This window comes from Fonsecaea pedrosoi (genome assembly GCF_000835455.1).
Source record: "Fonsecaea pedrosoi CBS 271.37 unplaced genomic scaffold supercont1.4, whole genome shotgun sequence".
In the NCBI taxonomy this organism is placed as follows: domain Eukaryota; kingdom Fungi; phylum Ascomycota; class Eurotiomycetes; order Chaetothyriales; family Herpotrichiellaceae; genus Fonsecaea; species Fonsecaea pedrosoi.
This window is the reverse complement of record NW_013550612.1, coordinates 1,225,940-1,243,777: the sequence shown is the minus strand read 5'-3', so window position 1 is coordinate 1,243,777 and position 17,838 is coordinate 1,225,940. Positions and strand designations below refer to the sequence as shown.

The 17,838-nt window shown below is 50.4% G+C and overlaps 7 protein-coding genes and 1 non-coding gene across 8 annotated transcripts; 4 read left to right on the top strand and 4 right to left on the bottom strand.

The window, feature by feature from the left end:
• Positions 1-765: 765 nt before the first annotated feature.
• Z517_06239 (uncharacterized protein) lies at positions 766-2,245 on the top strand (the record flags this gene model as incomplete). Its single annotated transcript, XM_013427979.1, has 2 exons — positions 766-2,096; positions 2,161-2,245. The coding sequence occupies 2 exons, from the start codon at positions 766-768 to the stop codon at positions 2,243-2,245; spliced, it is 1,416 nt and encodes a 471-aa protein (XP_013283433.1).
• A 668-nt stretch (positions 2,246-2,913) lies between these two features.
• Positions 2,914-3,030, bottom strand: Z517_06238. The gene has a single exon (XR_001230615.1). It is a non-coding gene; the product is annotated as a 5S ribosomal RNA (ribosomal RNA).
• A 732-nt stretch (positions 3,031-3,762) lies between these two features.
• Z517_06237 (uncharacterized protein) lies at positions 3,763-5,702 on the bottom strand (the record flags this gene model as incomplete). Its single annotated transcript, XM_013427978.1, has 3 exons — positions 3,763-4,750; positions 4,802-5,463; positions 5,589-5,702. 3 exons carry the CDS (start codon positions 5,700-5,702, stop codon positions 3,763-3,765), a joined length of 1,764 nt encoding a protein of 587 aa, XP_013283432.1.
• A 577-nt stretch (positions 5,703-6,279) lies between these two features.
• Positions 6,280-7,672, top strand: Z517_06236 (uncharacterized protein; the record flags this gene model as incomplete). Its single annotated transcript, XM_013427977.1, has 5 exons — positions 6,280-6,420; positions 6,477-6,603; positions 6,671-6,794; positions 6,852-7,294; positions 7,362-7,672. 5 exons carry the CDS (start codon positions 6,280-6,282, stop codon positions 7,670-7,672), a joined length of 1,146 nt encoding a protein of 381 aa, XP_013283431.1.
• Positions 7,673-8,113: 441 nt separating this feature from the next.
• Z517_06235 (ribosomal protein L30) lies at positions 8,114-8,383 on the top strand (the record flags this gene model as incomplete). The annotated part of the gene is made up of 1 exon (XM_013427976.1): positions 8,114-8,383. The coding sequence occupies one exon, from the start codon at positions 8,114-8,116 to the stop codon at positions 8,381-8,383; it is 270 nt and encodes an 89-aa protein (XP_013283430.1).
• Positions 8,384-9,406: 1,023 nt separating this feature from the next.
• Positions 9,407-10,238, top strand: Z517_06234 (iron donor protein CyaY; the record flags this gene model as incomplete). The annotated part of the gene is made up of 2 exons (XM_013427975.1): positions 9,407-9,757; positions 9,897-10,238. 2 exons carry the CDS (start codon positions 9,407-9,409, stop codon positions 10,236-10,238), a joined length of 693 nt encoding a protein of 230 aa, XP_013283429.1.
• A 444-nt stretch (positions 10,239-10,682) lies between these two features.
• On the bottom strand, positions 10,683-11,690 carry Z517_06233 (uncharacterized protein; the record flags this gene model as incomplete). The annotated part of the gene is made up of 2 exons (XM_013427974.1): positions 10,683-11,237; positions 11,364-11,690. 2 exons carry the CDS (start codon positions 11,688-11,690, stop codon positions 10,683-10,685), a joined length of 882 nt encoding a protein of 293 aa, XP_013283428.1.
• A 741-nt stretch (positions 11,691-12,431) lies between these two features.
• Z517_06232 (uncharacterized protein) lies at positions 12,432-13,257 on the bottom strand (the record flags this gene model as incomplete). The annotated part of the gene is made up of 2 exons (XM_013427973.1): positions 12,432-12,830; positions 12,922-13,257. 2 exons carry the CDS (start codon positions 13,255-13,257, stop codon positions 12,432-12,434), a joined length of 735 nt encoding a protein of 244 aa, XP_013283427.1.
• Positions 13,258-17,838: the final 4,581 nt, after the last annotated feature.

Sequence of the window (17,838 nt, the reverse complement as noted above, 5' to 3'; positions counted from 1 at the left end):
TCACATCAACACCCATGGCACTCCCCTCTACAAAGTCACAAGGCAACCGAACCGCGAACCCATGTCGATCCCTCTCCTGCATCTCGGCACTGTATCAGTCGCCCATGCAGAAACTGAGTGGCTGGTGGAGTTGATAATCCTAGCAAAGGATTGCAGTGGAGCATCTCTCCAAGGGTATTAACATGAAGATCTGGAGAAGGAAAGAGAGGAGAAGAAGAGAGGAGAAGAAGAGAGGAGAGAAGGGTTGACAATAATTGACAAAGGCACGGAATGGGATACACGGCTCAACGGATCATTTTCGGAGGATATGAAATCGCTGCCATAGGGGCAGGCATTTGCCGGGGGTCCCTTTTCTAATGTGCATTGGCGCATCGACACTAAATCAGGTGGATATCGGCACTGTATCTGTAGCCAACCATGGCGACGTATACAACAAAGGAGGGGCCATCAACGTCGATCCATATCTTCGACGCCGCCACGGAAGAAGAATGAGGAGAAGCACTGCACCGGAAAATCCAAGCACATTGTTTGGGGAGAAGGACTCGGTATGGGATCCAACAGGCCAGATACACTTACCAATATTTAGTAGTCATGGAGGGTGGAGGATCTTTTACTCCTGACATTGGGGAAGAAAGTCATGGTGGGCACACCACACCGTATGTAACGACATTGTTCCGCAGGTAATATAAAGGGCAGCAGGAGGGAGTCAATTTGCTATAGGAACTCGAGTGTGTATACCAAGACCTAAGTCCAAATCCTACGAAGATGAATCACATCCGCTCTGCTTTTTCACTCCTCCATGCACCTTTCACAGCGTCATCACGAAACGCGTGTAGGGGTTTGATAAGACGGCAGAGTCGCCAAAATACCCCTCAAGTCCGATCGTTCACCGCCGGATACAGACTCTACTCTGTTTCCACCCTGACCGTCAACCAGCAGCGACTATGGGACACCCTACACCACACCGCACAATGGGGAGCGACGCCCGAAGGAGGCGTTCGACGCCTGACTCTCACCCCAGAAGACAAGGCTGTCCGCGACTGGTTCGTCGACACAGTGCAGCAATACGGGGCCACGGTCAAGGTCGATGAGATGGGAAATCTCTTCGCCATCAGGCCGGGCCAAAACAACGACATTGCCCCCATCGGCATCGGATCCCATCTGGATACCCAGCCCGCCGGAGGACGATACGATGGCATCCTAGGCGTCCAGGCTGGGGTCGAGATCCTCAAAGTCTTGCACGAAAATAACTACACCACCTACGCCCCGATCGCTGTGATCGACTGGACGAACGAGGAGGGGGCCCGTTTCAATACGGGTATGTTATCCAGCGCTGTATGGGCGGGCAACGTGTCGTTGGAAGACGCATACAACCACATAGATTCGGATGGCCTGCGCTTCAAAGACGAACTCGCGAAGATCGGATACCTTGGACCTGTCAAGGCCTCTCACGCTGCAAACCCTCTCTCGGCTCATTTTGAATATCATATCGAGCAAGGCCCCGTTCTGGAAGAGGACGGCAAGTCCGTCGGCGTCGTGACTGGAGTTCAAGGAATGACCTGGCTCATGGTAACGGTGAATGGGCGATGTCAGCACTGTGGCACCACGCCGATCGATCGACGAGCCGACGCTCTTCTCGCAGCAGCGCAGATGATCTCTCGCATAAATACCGTCGCCTGGGAACACAAGGGCGTGACCACCGTCGGGGTCATCAATTCCGAACCACAGTCGCCCGGCACGATTCCTGGAACAGTCACTTTCAGCGTCGACATTGAACACCTCTCCAACAATACTCTGGACAAGATGGCCGATGTCGTCCGAGAACTGTGCGCTTCGATAGCGGAGAGTAACAGCTGCACCGTCGACATCAAGCAGATCTGGAGGAGTGCCGGGGTCGAGTTCCACAAAGACTGCATCGACGCGGTGCGGTCGTCGGCGATCGAGCTCGTGGGTCAGGACGGGTATCGAGAACTCCCGGCTGGGGCAGGCCACGACAGCGTCAACACTTCGTACATCTGTCCCACGTCGATGGTGTTTATCCCGTCCAAGAACGGCATCTCACACCACCCGACCGAGTATTCCACACCCGAGCACTGGTAAGCGAAGTGCAAAACCATCATATCAGAGAATCTCCGCACACTAACAATTGAAACTTGACAGTGCTTTGGGAACGCAAGTGTTGTTGAACGCCGTCCTGCGATACGACCAGGGTCTGAAAGCACGTGGACAGCCTAGTTCCGGATAGATGGATAGGTATTCGACAAGAAAAAGGGATCTTATGTTGGTCACAGCTGTGCCGATGCCATTTTCTCACCCGTGCTCCCGACTCACCTCGAGCGATTGCAATACCGTCGAACTTTGTCATTTCGATCTTGTGTTCCTCTAGGTCAGGCACGGCAGTGGAAGGCAGGATGATGAAAAAATTGGCACGGGGTATAGATTAACAGAGCCACGAGGCGTAGTTCCTAGCTATGTTTGAAAGTAATGCTTGGTGGGCTTGTGGCCAATTCCTGTCTCAAAAGAGGCTGGAAAGCGTGGCTACCCAGCAAGAAATCGCACATATTCTGTAGCAACGAATATTGTTATTTTGATTTCTTGTAAAGGGAAGCAAATAGAGAAAAAAAAGAAACCATTTTTCTCGTCCTGCTAGCAGTGAGCCAACGAGGTTATGGATTATTATCAGTCGGACTCCTGCGGTCAGCCTTGTGAAAATCTCTCCCTAGTACTGCCCTCCGAGATCGCCCCTGGAAAGGACCCCTTGAGCGTGTCAGAACAACCTCCTGAAAACACCTGTCAAACGCCACTACTCGTCGCTACTCGTCCCTACGACGGTCTTAGGGGTTGTCGACATTACAAAAACACAAAAGCAGCAACGTTTAAAAAAGAACCCCCACAAAAAGTATGAAGAGGCAAAAACAATCAACAATCAGGATTCCCACCTGGTCACCCACGGTAGTACTAACTGATCGGCATGTGGCTTAAGTACGGCTGAGCGAACGGGAAGCCCTGTATTCCACATCCTATGGTCGATTGCGGAGGAATTTGTGCTTCTCCAAAATATATCTCTCAGAGTTTGTGCGTGTTTTTATGTAATAACCCCAAGTGGCTGCGGACCTACCAGTACCGGCCAAGGTATGACCTCGAAAATTAAACACCCATCTCCGTCCTGTCTATACGGAGTACACGTACAATATGTACAAAGTTATCTCGATGGTGCGATTATCCCCTATTTCCCCTAAATATTTACCACTCCTTTCTCATCCCGATTGCAAAGTTAGTATGTGTACCACATGTTGAAGAACGGGTTGGTGGTGTCTAAGACGAAGGGAGAACGTAAAAACAAACCTGCATAGACTGCAATCGTACTGAACGTGTACAATGTTTTGCGGGGGGCCATATAGACTTCTATACACTCTCACATCCTCCTCGGTACATATACGTTCGTAGGCAAGTGATCTCGCCAGCCTGGGCATCAATAGTATGATGGTATAAACCCAGCCACGACTGAAGGGTGAGTTCACGCGTGCATACAAAATTCACTCCCTGAATTAGATTGCGTAGCCCTATATTCCTACCCATGTATTTAGCACTAGAGACTCAGCCATAACGTTCTCGTCTGGCGAGGCTACACAGCTACATCTTCCCATAATGCGTTGGGCCCTAGCATTCGATCGTTCGCACAGGGTTGTACCAACGTCCGATGACACCATAGCCATTGCATATGTGAGTGAAGCATTCGGTTTCGCTACCAAGGCAGCTCGGTCATATACACGCATTCATCTCCGCAAACATGCTGTCTATGTCGATCTCATCCAGGAACATTCCACCCTCAAAGGTCTGCCAAATGTCGTCAAAGAAAGGCAATTCCGTGCTTGACAGATCGACACTGTTGCTCCCCGTTCCTGTGCCGAGTGCATCAGGCATAGTAGCAAGAGGCATTGCGGCCTCATGGGCTGGGACGTCATGGCTCACAGAGGGCAGCGATACCTTGTACTTGGACACCAGCCCGTGAAGAGATTCGAGCAACGTCGTGGCCATCTTCGTCTGGCTTCTGGCCTGCTCCAAGATCTGAAATGCCTGTGACAGTTCTGTTCTGCGACTGTCCTCGGGCTCGGCGACTCTGTTCAGGCAGACGTCTAACAACAGAGCGATGATGGCCAAGAAGAGGCAGTATAGTGTTCCGCCGAATCTGAAGCGGCTCAGAGCGAAAGGGATGTCTGTTTCCTTCTCCAGGCGTCGCTCGGCCGCGATAATCTGTCGCGCAGCATCGAGACAAATCTGCCGTGATCTGGCCAACCCCGGTTCCGCCGAGCTTCGCGACAAGCTTGGGAGGTGGAGCTTACAGCGTCGCGCCTGCACCATATTGACGAGAATGTAAGTCTGTACAGTGATCGCAGGGTCTTTCGAGGCTCTGTCGGGGGCTGCCAGATCTCCGTCATCTAGCCTGAAGAAGGGGGGAAATTCACTGAGAAACTTCTCAAAGTGTGCGTCGAGCTGCTGGGTATTGTCGTGATCCGCAATTTCCTGCTGATCTGCGGTAGAATTATTGCTGACCTCGTAACAGAGCTCTCCGAGTCGTATTCTCTGCAAGAAATACGACATTGAGGTCGCCTGCGCGAGGTCCAATCCGAACATGGGAGCGCCATCCACCATATCTTCGTCGCGAATGTTGCGTGGCTTGTTGACCGTCATCTGCCGTGGTTGTATGGTGCAGATCCCTTCATGAGGCCCCGCGAACCTGCTGAGAATCCTTGAAGCTGGTCAGTCCGGGGTAATGTAGTGCTTTGTCCAGCAGACTTACCAATCCAATGCAGCAAGGTACCACCAGACCCTTCGCCCGACCTCAGCTTCAATCGAGTCAGGTGATGGGCGACGCGATACGTGGTCAATTCGATGAAGAGATAGTTGCCGTGCTGTGGTTATAGCTGTAGACACCAGGTTATAGTATCGTATGGACGTGCCTTCCATATTGCAGACGAGGAATGAGACAATTATCAGTGCTTGAACGTCCTCGATAGAACCGTTCGTAGTCCGCCGAGAGTAGTCTAGCATGTCCAGTGTTGCAGTAACCCAGGAGGCGGCTTGATTTCTCGCATCGTCCACCGAGTGATACAGGTCTGGATTGTCGCGAGTCGTCCATAGGAATGTTGCACTGGCGATTATGCTCAACAACAAGGCCACATGGCCACGATGAAGGGGTCTGCGCATGTCAAGGTCATGGTAAATGTCATCCATGAGCTTTCGAAGAGACGCGGAATGGATGACGTGGTGAACGTAGGTAATGTCGCGAATGTACTTGTCCACAAAGACACTGGCTTCTCCGTGTCGAGGTAGCCAGATGCATTTGACAGGCTCGGCTGGGTAAGACGGTGTAGGGGGATCCAGGAAGGTGTACGAAGTAGTCTTTGAAATCTGTCGAGCGCGACATGTCCGGAAAACGATCTTATCAGAGCAGAAAAGCACCTGGCGTTGACGAGATCATTGAATTCGTGTCAGTCGTCTTCTTGCAACATTTCATACGAAGAATGAAGGACAGTAGCAAGTAGCAACAATCGAGATCACAGCATCGGCTGATTGACAGCACTTACCGCCGAACTTTGATCCATCATATCCCACTCGAGCAGTTCAACATCAGCAGCAGCAGTATGCGGTCGACAAGAAGGCCCTGATCGTAACTGAGGCCTCAGAGTGGTACTTCGCATGTCCCATGGAGTTGGTAGACCATGACTGGCCCCATGATCTGGTTTTCCCAACCTCTGTGCTCTCAACGAGTTGTCAGAGTCACGCCCATTCGACGCGGAAGGTCTTGTTAGGTGGGCTCTTCTTCCGAGCGATGGCTCTATGGATGGGCCGTAGAGTTGACAGGATAAGCCCTTCGCCGCACAGTTGTCGCAGGGAAACTGGCGACTGCATCTCAACTTCTTGGAACGGCAATACTGGCACGACACTGGCCGGCGCGGACGCATCTTCCGGTTTGCATCTACCCCAAGTACCATGTTGGACTCTTCGCGGGCACGGTATCTCCATCTACTAGGCAGAGGATAGATGTCACAGGATTCAGGTAGTCGACATTTTGAACCATATTGTGGATTCTTGGGTTGGACGCAAACCAATCAGAGTCTCCAATGCTCGGAATATCCGGACGCGGAAACTCCAGTAGATGTGATTGGCTGTATTCAAATCACACTGTGGCAGGAGTACTGTATATAAAGTGTGTATGATCCTGGCTGAGTTGAATTCTACATTGGCTCTGATCTCTTTGCATCACCTTTGACCGTCATGGAAGCCATAGTCGAACAAATACAGGCACTGGCAAAAGGAGCGGACGACGCTGAGAGATCTCACATCGTCGATGCGCTCCAGCAGCTTCAACATGAGCTGGAGTCGCCAATGGATGTTCTTATGAAGATGTTCAACGCAGTACGTTGTCTGGTGATGATGAATCAAAAAATAATGTTATCAACTGACCTTTTCAGCAAATCTCCCTCTCGGTTACCTATGTTGCAGTAGAGCTTGGACTCTTCCAGGAGCTGGTCAAACACGATTCGACTGTCAGCGGGGCTCGGTTGACCGCGAATATCAAAGCATCCGCGGAGTTGGTCGGTGAGTCCTCTCGTGCGCTTAGTGACTTTGTCATCCGACATAATTGCTGACGGCCTGGAAAATATAGAGCGTCTCCTCCGATATCTGGCATCGGTAGGCTTTCTCGACAATCCAGGATCGGCAGAGTATCGACCCAACAAAATCACTCATTTCCTGGCCAGTCCCGTTGCCGCTGCTGGTGTTCACCATGCGTAAGCTGCGTTTCTCTCAACACGACTATGACACTTTTATTGACTCGTAGCCTTTAGTCTGGACACTTGTGGTCCTGCGATTCAAGCACTTCCTGCTTTCCTAGCCGAAACACAGTACCAGGACATCACCGAAAATAAATACACACCTTTCCAGAAAGGGCACAAAACGAACCTTGGGGCCTTTGAATGGCTGGCTGAGCATCCTGAGAACTTTCTTGCCCTGCAGCAGATTATGACCGCCATTCAATCCGCCGCTTGGCTCAAGGACATTGATGTGCTGAACTCAGCTGCCTTGGACGTCACACCGGAGCCAGAGAGGCCTTTCTTTGTCGATGTCGGGGGAGGCCATGGCCACCAGTGCAAGCAGCTGCTTAATAAGTATCCCAACTTGTGTGGAAGTGTTATTTTAGAGGATCTTCCTCAGACAGTTGACAAGCTGCCTCGAATTGACGGGGTCAAAGTGATTGGGCAAGATTTCTTCGAGAGACAGGCCGTTCAAGGTGTGTTCGCAACATGATGCCTAGTGTCGAAGCTCAGCCCCAGCGACTAACTCGGCTTGCGGTCCAGGCGCTAGGTTCTATTACCTTCGTCGCATCATGCACGATTGGCCCGATGCCGAGTGCCTCAAGATCCTGTCCCGGCTCTCCGAAGCGATGGCGAGCGACTCACTCATCTTGATCGACGAGATCGTCCTTCCCGACGCTAACGTCCCCTGGCAGGCTGCTATGCAGGATGTCTCGATGAATATCCTTTTCGCCGGCAAGGAGAGAACCAATACTGAATGGACCAATTTGATTGCGAGTTCGGGACTGCAAAAAAGGGATATTCTGACCTATAATCACTCGGCGTGTAGTTCTGTGATTGTCCTAGGAAAGTGACACTGGAATAATCATAGTCAGCTGTGTTGAGAATTGAAACCTTGTTTGGTCAATAGCGAAAGGGAGAAGTGGTATGAATTAGCAAATTGCAATTGACATTGTCAAAACAGGAGTAAAATGTTCTCCTGCTGAGGAAGTCAGGAAGTGTAAGGTTAAAGGCCTTATGAATTGTAGAGGCTTTTTTGTCAGACTGAATTATTGTGCCAAGACAAGGCTGGTCCCTGATCAGATCTGTTTTTGTACTCCATTTGAATCTGTTCTTCGTAGCAAGACATAATAGTTAAGCTCGACAACTCAACTTCAATCCATTAACACCGCCGGATATCCTCCCACTCAGCTCGTCACGCTTCCTTGTATTCGCCGCATTCCCTTACGGTCTTTCCCACGCCCGCACTCTTCGAACACAAGCACCCTCCCTCGGGCGCTCCATTTTCATCAATCATGTCGTACTTCCGCATCACCTTGATCAGATCTGCAATTGGTCTGCCAGCAAAATCAGGCAATGTCCTCAAAGCACTCGGTCTGCGCAAACGGATGGCAACTGTATTCCACCCTGTCACGCCATCAATCGCTGGCCAGATAATGAAAGTGAAAGAGCTGGTTGCGGTATCGGAAGTCGATGAGCCTCTGACAAAACAAGAGATACACCAGGAACGAGTTCCCGATCCAGGCTTCTATGTCGAGTCACGAGCGCAGGATTTAAGCAAATAGGGGGTTGCGCAGCCAGTGATGAAATTACAACCTGGACGATAACTGGCGCGAATGAAGGCCGACAGTTCCACAGTCAAACGCCGCACACTCTCCCACTCTATTATACAGGGGACGGCAGACTGCTTTTATTGTCCGCCAAAGAACAACCTGAGCTCTGGGTTCACGTACGCGCATGCGACTGCCGCCACTTGACTCCCAGAGTCCTCGGTGCATCCCCTTTACCTGCCACGCCTCCAAATGTGCGGTGCCAATATGCGAAGTGCTAGCATACAGAGGTGCGCTTTAGCGGAGGCGAGCTAAAGAGGTTGGAAACTATACAAGATCTGAATAAGGATGATTTGGAGCTGCCATCCGTATTGTGAAGGATGTATTGTCAACCGTCAATCTCAAGCCTGAGTACTTGGGATTTGTGAAGATTTGGCCGAAGAACCGCCAGATAGTCATATCCAGGCTGTGGCGTGCCTAACAGCGTGAAGACCAAGATTTGTAACAAAAGGGACTGCTTGAAGATGTATAATGGAGTTATGGAGACGTTCTCGGTCTCGTGAGAGAAGCCCAGTCAGTTGCGACACCGAACAAGTTGCGCCAGGGACATGGAGCACCTCTCTACCTAGCTTTATCCCAGTTGGTTAAAGAGATTCTACTAGACACTACTATTTAATAGTTGTTCCGACAATCACATTAGCGTCATGGTATGTCTCGAAATTAGTGGCATTTTTCCTGTCAACTTGCACTGTCCTCAGTCCAGGGAAATTCCATAATTCCACCAATCATGGAGCTCCAAGCTACAGGTTTGCCGAACCGATTGACCCTGTCGTCATTCGTCATTCGCTCCGGGGAACCTCTAACAACTTTCCCATTCAACTCAATGGCAGACAGTGCCTGGCGACACTTGACCTGAACTGCCCAATCTCTTTCGTTTCTATCTTGAAGCGAGAGCACGAACACGCGACAAGCTCCTCTTGCCTCACACTCTTTGCTTTCCGGGACAAAAAGTCACAGAGTTTTGACATACTTGCAACCATGAAAGCAAGCCGACATCTCCTCCGCTCCACGCGACCAACCCTCCTCTTTCGCCGACCATGTCCCTCTCCCCTGCAACGTCTAGCTATCCCTGCTTCCACATCTCTCACCTCAGTCTCTCACCAACAAGCATGTTTCTCCACCACCCTCTACAGACCCAAGGGACTGCAACCCGGCAGCAGTGACCCAGACCCGCCCAAGACCGAACCTTCACATGGCAACACATCAGGCGCTGCTCAGATCTCGGATTCCGAATACCATGAGATTGCGGACCAATATCTCAACACGCTTGTGCTAGCTATGGAAGAGCTTGCCGAGAGCAGCTCAGAGGGCATAGAGGCGGAATTCTCGGTACGTGCATTCCCCGCAACAATGGACAACCTCTAGAAGTCCCGCACTGAACTTGACACCATCCAACCCTCCCAACTACATCCCAGAACTAGGAACATACAACTAACAAAATATTCTCTTTGGTTCTTCCACTCTCTAGGCCGGTGTACTCACAATCACCCACCCCAAGCACGGCACCTACGTGATTAACAAGCAGCCGCCGAACAAACAAATCTGGCTGTCCTCCCCAATCTCCGGCCCCAAGCGCTACGACTGGGTCGTCCCCGGCGACTCGCAGCAGGAGAAGGCCGACTCGACCGTCGACCTGGGCGACGATGGCCAGAGCGGCGGCAAGTGGATCTATTTACGAGACAGGAGCAGTCTGAGCGACCTGCTCAAGAAGGAGTTGGGCGTGGAGCTCCGACACGGCGGCGAAGGCGAGAGCGATGTGAACGAGGGTCGCGAAGGGCCGGCAAAGAGTGGAGCCAGCACTGCACCATAGGGTGGTAGCATGATGGGTTGGTAAGGGAGAAGAGAAAAGACGGCACTGTTCGAGATGGGAATGCGATGGGATAGCTCAATTCGTCCAGACCTGAAGAGCGTGCACAGCGAGTGTTTTAGCGCAGCGTCGACGAGAGAGGCCTTGGTGTGTCGGATATCAAGGAGGGCTAGTCTACGTCCAGCTTCCAGGTGCAAGCGGGCTGGTCATAGGAGCTCATGCTGGAATTCAAGAAAGGCGGAAATGGCCACAACATGGAACGAATGACACTTTTTAGCTGGCGAGGGCAGGGACACAATGTCCTACGTCCGCTCAGAATAGGATATCTCCAGCCGGGAAATTCAATGTCTTCTCTTCTCTTCTCGTTCACACCACACCGCGCCACACCACACCATTATGATCAATGCTCCTCCTTCCTCCCCCTATTTTTCCACCACATCATCTCATTCACTTCCTCTTCCGCGCACTGCCAGCGCCGCCGGCCTTGGGCTGCGACGCCGGAGAGGCGGGCGCGACCCTAGGAGCAGCAGGCTGCTGCTGGGCGTCGCCCGGAGCAGGGATACCTCTGCCGCCGCCCATCCTCCGGCTCATGATCTGTCGGGAGATGAAGCTGATGCCGAGCATCATCAGCCACGAGGGCATGGTGCCCAGGGCCCACATGAAGTAGCCAAAGGGCTGGATGACGCCGATCTGGGCCAGCAGGCCGTCGGTGGGGTGCAGCAGGCCCGTGTACTCCGGGTAGTCGAGGTAGCGCGACTTGGAGGCCCGCGGCAGGCTGGTGATGTCGGCGACGGTGGTGCTGGAGACGTTGAGCGGGACGATGTGCAAGGGGCTCTTTGCGCCTTGGTCCGACTGCTTGGGCAGCAGGAAGTGGTAGATGTTGGGCACGCCCGCCGCCCACGCCGTGCAGACGACCTCGTCCTTTTCGCAGTCGAGGAGGCCCAGGATGAGCGGGGGAGAGCCTGCAGGTTGGGGCAATGCGGATAACAAGGGCACAGCTTCCTAGATTGCCGCCAATGATTAGTTTCCCAATAGCCACTAACAACGGGAAAATCGCACGAATATATATTTCCGGAGGGGGGAAAGGGCAAAGGCAGGAGCACAATAAATGCATTGCAATATACGTACAGTCCACACGGTATCCACCTTCGCACATCGGCCAAAGCACGTCTTGTTCCCGCCCGTCACATAGATCATCCATTCTTCCTCGGTGTCCGGCTTGGGCGCCAATTTGCGCTGCCAGTTGCGGACGTTGATCTTCTCGACCTTGTGATCTGCGACGGCGGCGGCGCCCGCCTTGAGAGGATTGCTGAGAGGCTCAGGCACCGAGTCGGCAGGCGCGGCACCGGGGATGAATGATTTGGCCTTGTCGAACCAGCCTGCGGCCTTTTCAAACAGGGGATTCTGGTCCGCTGCGACCAGCAGGGGGAGAAGGAGGAGGGAGGCGAAATGCATCGTCTTGCGTGGAAACCGGAGAGTTTGGTCGGTCGAACTATCGGGGATACGCGCAAGCAAGGAAGCAAAAAAGAAGCTCTCGATGGCGAGAACCTGGGCGGCACAACGAAAAAGAAGAACGTATGGAATGAGTATATATTGCGCGAAGGAAAAAGAAACCCACGAAAGAATGGGAAAGGACCTCCAGTCAAGGAGGAAGGGGGAAAAGGGAAAAGTAAATGAAGTTCTGGTGACGAAATCCAGGGAGAGAAGAAAGAGAAGTCAAGTCTGTGTGCGTGTGTGTGTGGACAGCAAAGTGTTGTTCGAGGTTCTCGGTACTGGTGAGCTAGGCACAACAGTTTTCCGCTCCAAGGAACCGAGCTTGCTACCTTCAATTCGATAGTTGCCCCCTCAGCAACGGCCAGATAAGAGTTCACTCTCATTTCCAGCAAGTTGATTTAGCCGAAATGGAGCCCCGCGCAACAACGGCCACGAGGCACGCCATTTCCCCACGTGCCGTTTAGTCGAGACCAAAGTGGAATTATTATGAAAAGTGGGAGACTCGAAAAAGGGGGTGGGACACGCACACACACATACACGACACGAGAAGGCACACACATGGGTGGCTGAGTGTATGTCTGAGACAACACAGATCGCAGACAAAGCGGCAAGAGTACATCAAGTCGAGAATATGTCGTGATAACTGTACAGAGCGTCCACTGCGCATACACACACTGGGCAGAGACTGCGCAAGATCAAGGCTCAGGCAGACTTCTGAGCCGCCGCCATCTCCCTCAGAAACTCATCCCAGTCTCCCAACTTGACCTCCCATTGCCAGTTGGGCTTGTCCTGCAGGTACATGTCGTAGAGGGCTCGCGCGGTGTTGTCAGGGTTGGTGATGGGGTGATCTACCAGGACGAGTCCGCCAATGTTGACGCCGCCGACGTGGACACCCTTGTCTTCCACCATTTGCTTCAAGCTCAGCAGCAAGTTATACTGCGCTGCCTTTTGCATGGAGAGCGAGGCGAAGTCTGCCAGTGGACGGTCATACAGGCCGCTGTTGGTGAACAGAAACGATGGATGAGACCCGGGTCGCTCTGCCACCGCCGTTAGGTGAGGTATCGCCCACGACGCTGCTACAAACAGTCCAATGTTCATGCTCTATGCATTGACAAACCAGTTAGCCAACAACAGACAAGAGAAGGATCTCGCTCAGTGCCTCCCTGGGCCAAATCCATGGTTCTCCTCTCACCTTGAAATCCTCTAGCAGGAAGTCCGGCTGAGTCTGACCGATCCTCGAGGGCATGACTCTTGCTGCGTTGTAATATACCACTTCCGGGGGTCCCAGATCTGCGTGGACTTTGGCCAACACTAATGCCAGCGCATTGTGGTCTCCAACATCAACAGGATACGCTTTGACCGTGACACCAGGATTGGCCGCTTGCACTCTGGCAGCATCCTGACTCAGACGTTCAACATTCCGAGAGAGCAATGCGACATTGAAACCCTTGGACGCGAAGAGCGCCCCTGTGCTAGCTCCGATGCCAGGTCCACTGCCCAAGATGACGATGAGTTTGTTGTCCGACATGACTTCCGGATAGATGTTGTGGTGTGGTCGACAACTGCGAAGTCTGTACGGTAAGACCACAGAAGGAGGCGGGTGAAAGTCCAGAACCTCCAAGCGATGGTTACTCAAGAACGATATATACCCACCATATATATATTTCTAGGTAAGCATGGAGATGACCTCGTACCCTGACACTCAAGCGATGTGACTCTCCTTAGCAGATTAGTTTTTGGAAAGCAGAAAACTCCATCCTAGCCCTGAACGAGACATGAAGGGAAAGTCCTTCTTATATATCTTGTTTGAACATCCAGGCCCTTTTCCGGGGCCATGTACGAGGGTAATTACGTGGTTGACATACCCCATGTCGTGAGCAAAAAAAAACAGACCACCACCAAACAATCGCCACTTGTTTCCGGGTCTTTTGCACTCTTTTGAGAAACCATGGCTGACAAGCGCGGCCGAAGCACCCGCGGATATCAGGCTACAGTGGCGAGCAAAAATCCAAAAAATTGGCAGTTTTGCCGAGGGCATATCGTTGCAATGGCGAGTAGTTCCGCCTACAGCGTAAAAAGCGGTGTGTAAAGAACAGGTCGCCATGCAATAAGTACAGCGTCCTGTAATTCATCTATAGGCTTGATAGATAGCTCGTTACTGTATCTCCACGTAAATAGCCTTTTATAACGCGGTAGTAATACCTTCAGGCGGTTCACACCTTCGAAAGGCCTAGGTTATCAGGACCACTGTAAGCGCCTAATTAGCCCTTGGAATGCGCCCAATCGACGTCTCGCGAGTGAACAACGTCTCTCCTTCCTTCGTTACTTAATAGCGGCACCGAGACGAGGAGGAATCGCTTAGTTTAGAGCCAGGAGGCGTAGTACGAGGCCGTCCTAGGGTAATCTATTCCGCCGCTATAACTACTATCGACTAATTCATTCAGGATTTCCTAACGGCGTAGAGGGACGAGGTCTACGATCTCCTTAAGGAAGAGTTTAATATAGAGGTCTATCCTACGACCGTAGGTAGGATCCTAAAAAGGCTAGGCCTTATACGTAAGAGGGTAAATAAGATTAATATTCGGCGTAATAAATCGCTAGTTATAGCGTTCCTAGCTAATATAACCTAGTACTCAGTTAAACAACTCGTCTACCTTAACGAGAGTACCGTAAACGAGAGGACTAGCGATCGTAAATATAACTAGTTACTACGAGGAGTACCCTATCGAGTAAGGGCTTCTAATAGGCGGAGCATTCGCTAGAGTATCCTCCCAGCGCTTACGATCGATAGATAGCTTAATTATAAGATCTTTTAGGGTTCCTTTAACGGAGAGAGATTCCTAGCCTTCGTCGAGAGGCTATTAGGATAGATAAACGCGTTTCTAGCATCTCGATCGGTATTAATATTAGATAATGTATCGATCTACTACGGCGAACGGATATAGGCTCTTTACTAGTAATATAGCGTAGTTCTCGCCTACCTACCTCCCTATTCGCCGTATCTAAACCCGATTAAGATAGCCTTTCATAAATTAAAGGAGTAGATAAGGAAGAATCGCGAGATTAGATATAAATATAAAGAGTAATTCGAGGTCTTCCTCCACCTAGTAATGTAGGTAGTCTATCCTACGAGGACAGCGAGGAACTACTTTAGAACCTATAGCTATAGACTACCTACTAGGACTAGGTAGGAGGAACGCGAAGATTAAGAGGAACTAGTCCTATTAGTAGGAATCGAGGGTTAGGCGTAAGTATAACTATCGTAGATAGCGAGGTTAATTAATGTATAAACTTAGTATTACTAGGCTAGGTCGTTTCCTATAGAAACCTCGTTTACAGTAAAATTAGGTGAGTAAAAGCTTACCTAGGAAATAGCTTAGACCTCGCGCTATAGCCTACTACTTAATCGATCGCTCTAAATACACCATTTCCTACCTTTTAGCGACGTTATAATAACTTTACTTAGCGCCGTTCCGAGGCCGTTACTTTATAAGTAATCCTATAATCGCCGGCGGCACTACCTATTACGCTAGTAACGCGGTATCCTATTCGAACAACAATAATAATAGAGGTCTTAAGGCTTAAGGCTAAGGTCGCTAGTAGCCACTATAGAAGGCTCTTCTAGCTATAATTCCTCGTTTACGAAGATCTTAAGGTTCTTCTTAATCTTTACGACGAATCTACTACGGATTTCTATACGTTCCTAGCCTAAATCTATAATTATTCGAAGGTCTAAGAAACCCTAGCCCTCGCCCTATAGAATGCCCTTAATCTCGCCGAATTCGACCGTATAGTTAGGATAGCGTCTACCGAGCTAGTTAAGGTAGATAGCTACGTTATTATCGTTATCGCTAGGCCGGAAAGGTAGGCTAGATTACTCTTCGCGCTCGGATCTCGCTATAGCGGCCGCGGTACCTTCGCTACCCTAGAAAAACTAGATGTAAACGCCGCTACTACTAGTAGCGATTTACGCGCTATTCGAGGCCGCCTTACCGGCCTTCTTATTTATATAGTTAGCCTTATCTTTTATAAGTCTTAGAAGTAACGATCCTAGTATCTCTTCAGCTATTACGGTACGATTTCGGATCGATTTAAACTATAAGCTAATCGATGGGGTGTCTAGGCGGAGGTAGCCCTCTTCTATAGGTAGGTAGGTTCTACCGTAATTAGGACATCGATCGCTCGAGTATATCTATCTAGCGGCTAACTTATATACCTAGATATCGCCGGTGGCGACGTTTAGTAGTTCCTCCGCCGCGATCGATTAGCGCTAACGCTAAGTAGCGCTTAGTCTCGTTCGCTCCTTATTACGCCGACGCCTAGCCTATATTAAGTCCTATAGCCGTAGTAGCGTAACTAGCCTAGCCTCGAACTTAATAGTTAGAGTAATCTAGATAGTATACTTCTATCGCCGCGGTTCCTATAAGGTCTTCCACCATTACCTCGCGAACTTCTCGAAATCTCTATCGTCTTTATAGGTGAATTAGAATAGCCTCTTATTCGAAATCATAAGGACTAGTTCACTACTAAGGATAGGAGGTATTAGATGAAATTAGTCAGGTAGAAACTTCGCTTCTAGGCGTCGTTAGTAGGCGTAAGTAAGAAGGTCGATATTAAATAGCTCTATTTTATCGTCCTCTATAGAGAGTTCTAAGGACCTTCCTACTATTATAGAGGTAGCGATTTTAAATGTAACTTTACTTATTTCGAAGGGTTCTATCGCTGGAGAGTCTATTTATCTTGTTCCTAAGGTCCTTTTATAGCGTTTATATTGTTCTATAGCCTCTAGTTAATAAGAGGGCGGAGGAATAGATCTATCTATACTACTACTCCGAGGCCGCTTCGCCTAGCTACTAGCGCCGATTATCGAGTTATTCTAGCTATCTAGATCGTCCGATAGGTCTAAACTATCGTCTTCATTAAGGATTTAAGACGTAAATAGTCATTACGAGTTCTACGAAGTGTAGAATCGCTGTACAGCGCTTTCCTTAAGCGCCGCGCGAGCGATCGATCTCGCCTCGTCAGGTGTAAGTCTACCGAATGTAGGTACAGATTCGCGCGCCGCCGCGGCCCTCGTAGCGCTAGGAACAGGCGATCGCGCCTAGGTTAAGTCGCGCGAGTTATTAAACGTCAGCCTAATGCGCTGACTAGGTCTCTTAGGGTTTTCTATCGTACTAGGACTAACGGAAATGACAGTTATAGACCTAGGTAGCACTGGAGTGGCCTCTACCAGCTCCCGAGAGGTCGGAGACAGTGGCCTTAAGGGCGTTAGCGTTACTATAGGCCGATTTACTCTCGTTAGCGCGGCTAAGGCGCGTACTTCCAGGAGGCGGCGAGAAGGTGTCGGTTTACGGCGAGGTCGCGCAGACATACTAATATACTCTTATATACTACAGGATAGCTATTTACTATGTAAATTATGCTGTTCTAAAGTGCGTAGACCTACACCGCCATATGCGCATATAGCGGTGTAACTCTTATTGTGCCCTCGGCAAAACTGCCAATTTTTTGGATTTTTGCTCGCCACTGTACTAGCTCTCTTTCCGGCACATCCCAGGAACGCACCAATATTTTTTGACCCGTTACATACTGGGTCTATCTTCGAGGTCTCCCTATCGCATACCGCAAGCTAAAAGTGTTTGGCCAGATCTATGTTCCTACCTCTCGGCAGTAAGCATTATTTATGTAGGTGCTCCGTATTCGCAAGGCGTGTCAGTCTGATTGTGGGGACGAATTACGAGGTACTACTCGTAATAATGAGGCGAGGCTGCACAGACCCAATGCGGGCAAGACACTTGCTTTCCTGAGTTAGTTGGGGGCGAGTAAACGAAGATTACTTCGTACTCGTGTCGTTGGTTGGATCTTTAGGTATTTTTGTACGAGGTACACATATAAAGCACTGGTGGCTGACTAAGAGGGCGATGGCTTTCTTTGGTGTAGGAGATCTCGAGCTTGTCGATCCTTTGATTTTACATATTTCCGCGGATAATCCATTTTCAGACCTAATTCTGTAGTATGCAACACATATACCTCGATGTGGTGTGATGTGGATGACGAACGGGGTAGAAAGTACCTCTAGTAGTAGTAGTAGTAGTAGTAGTAGTAGTAG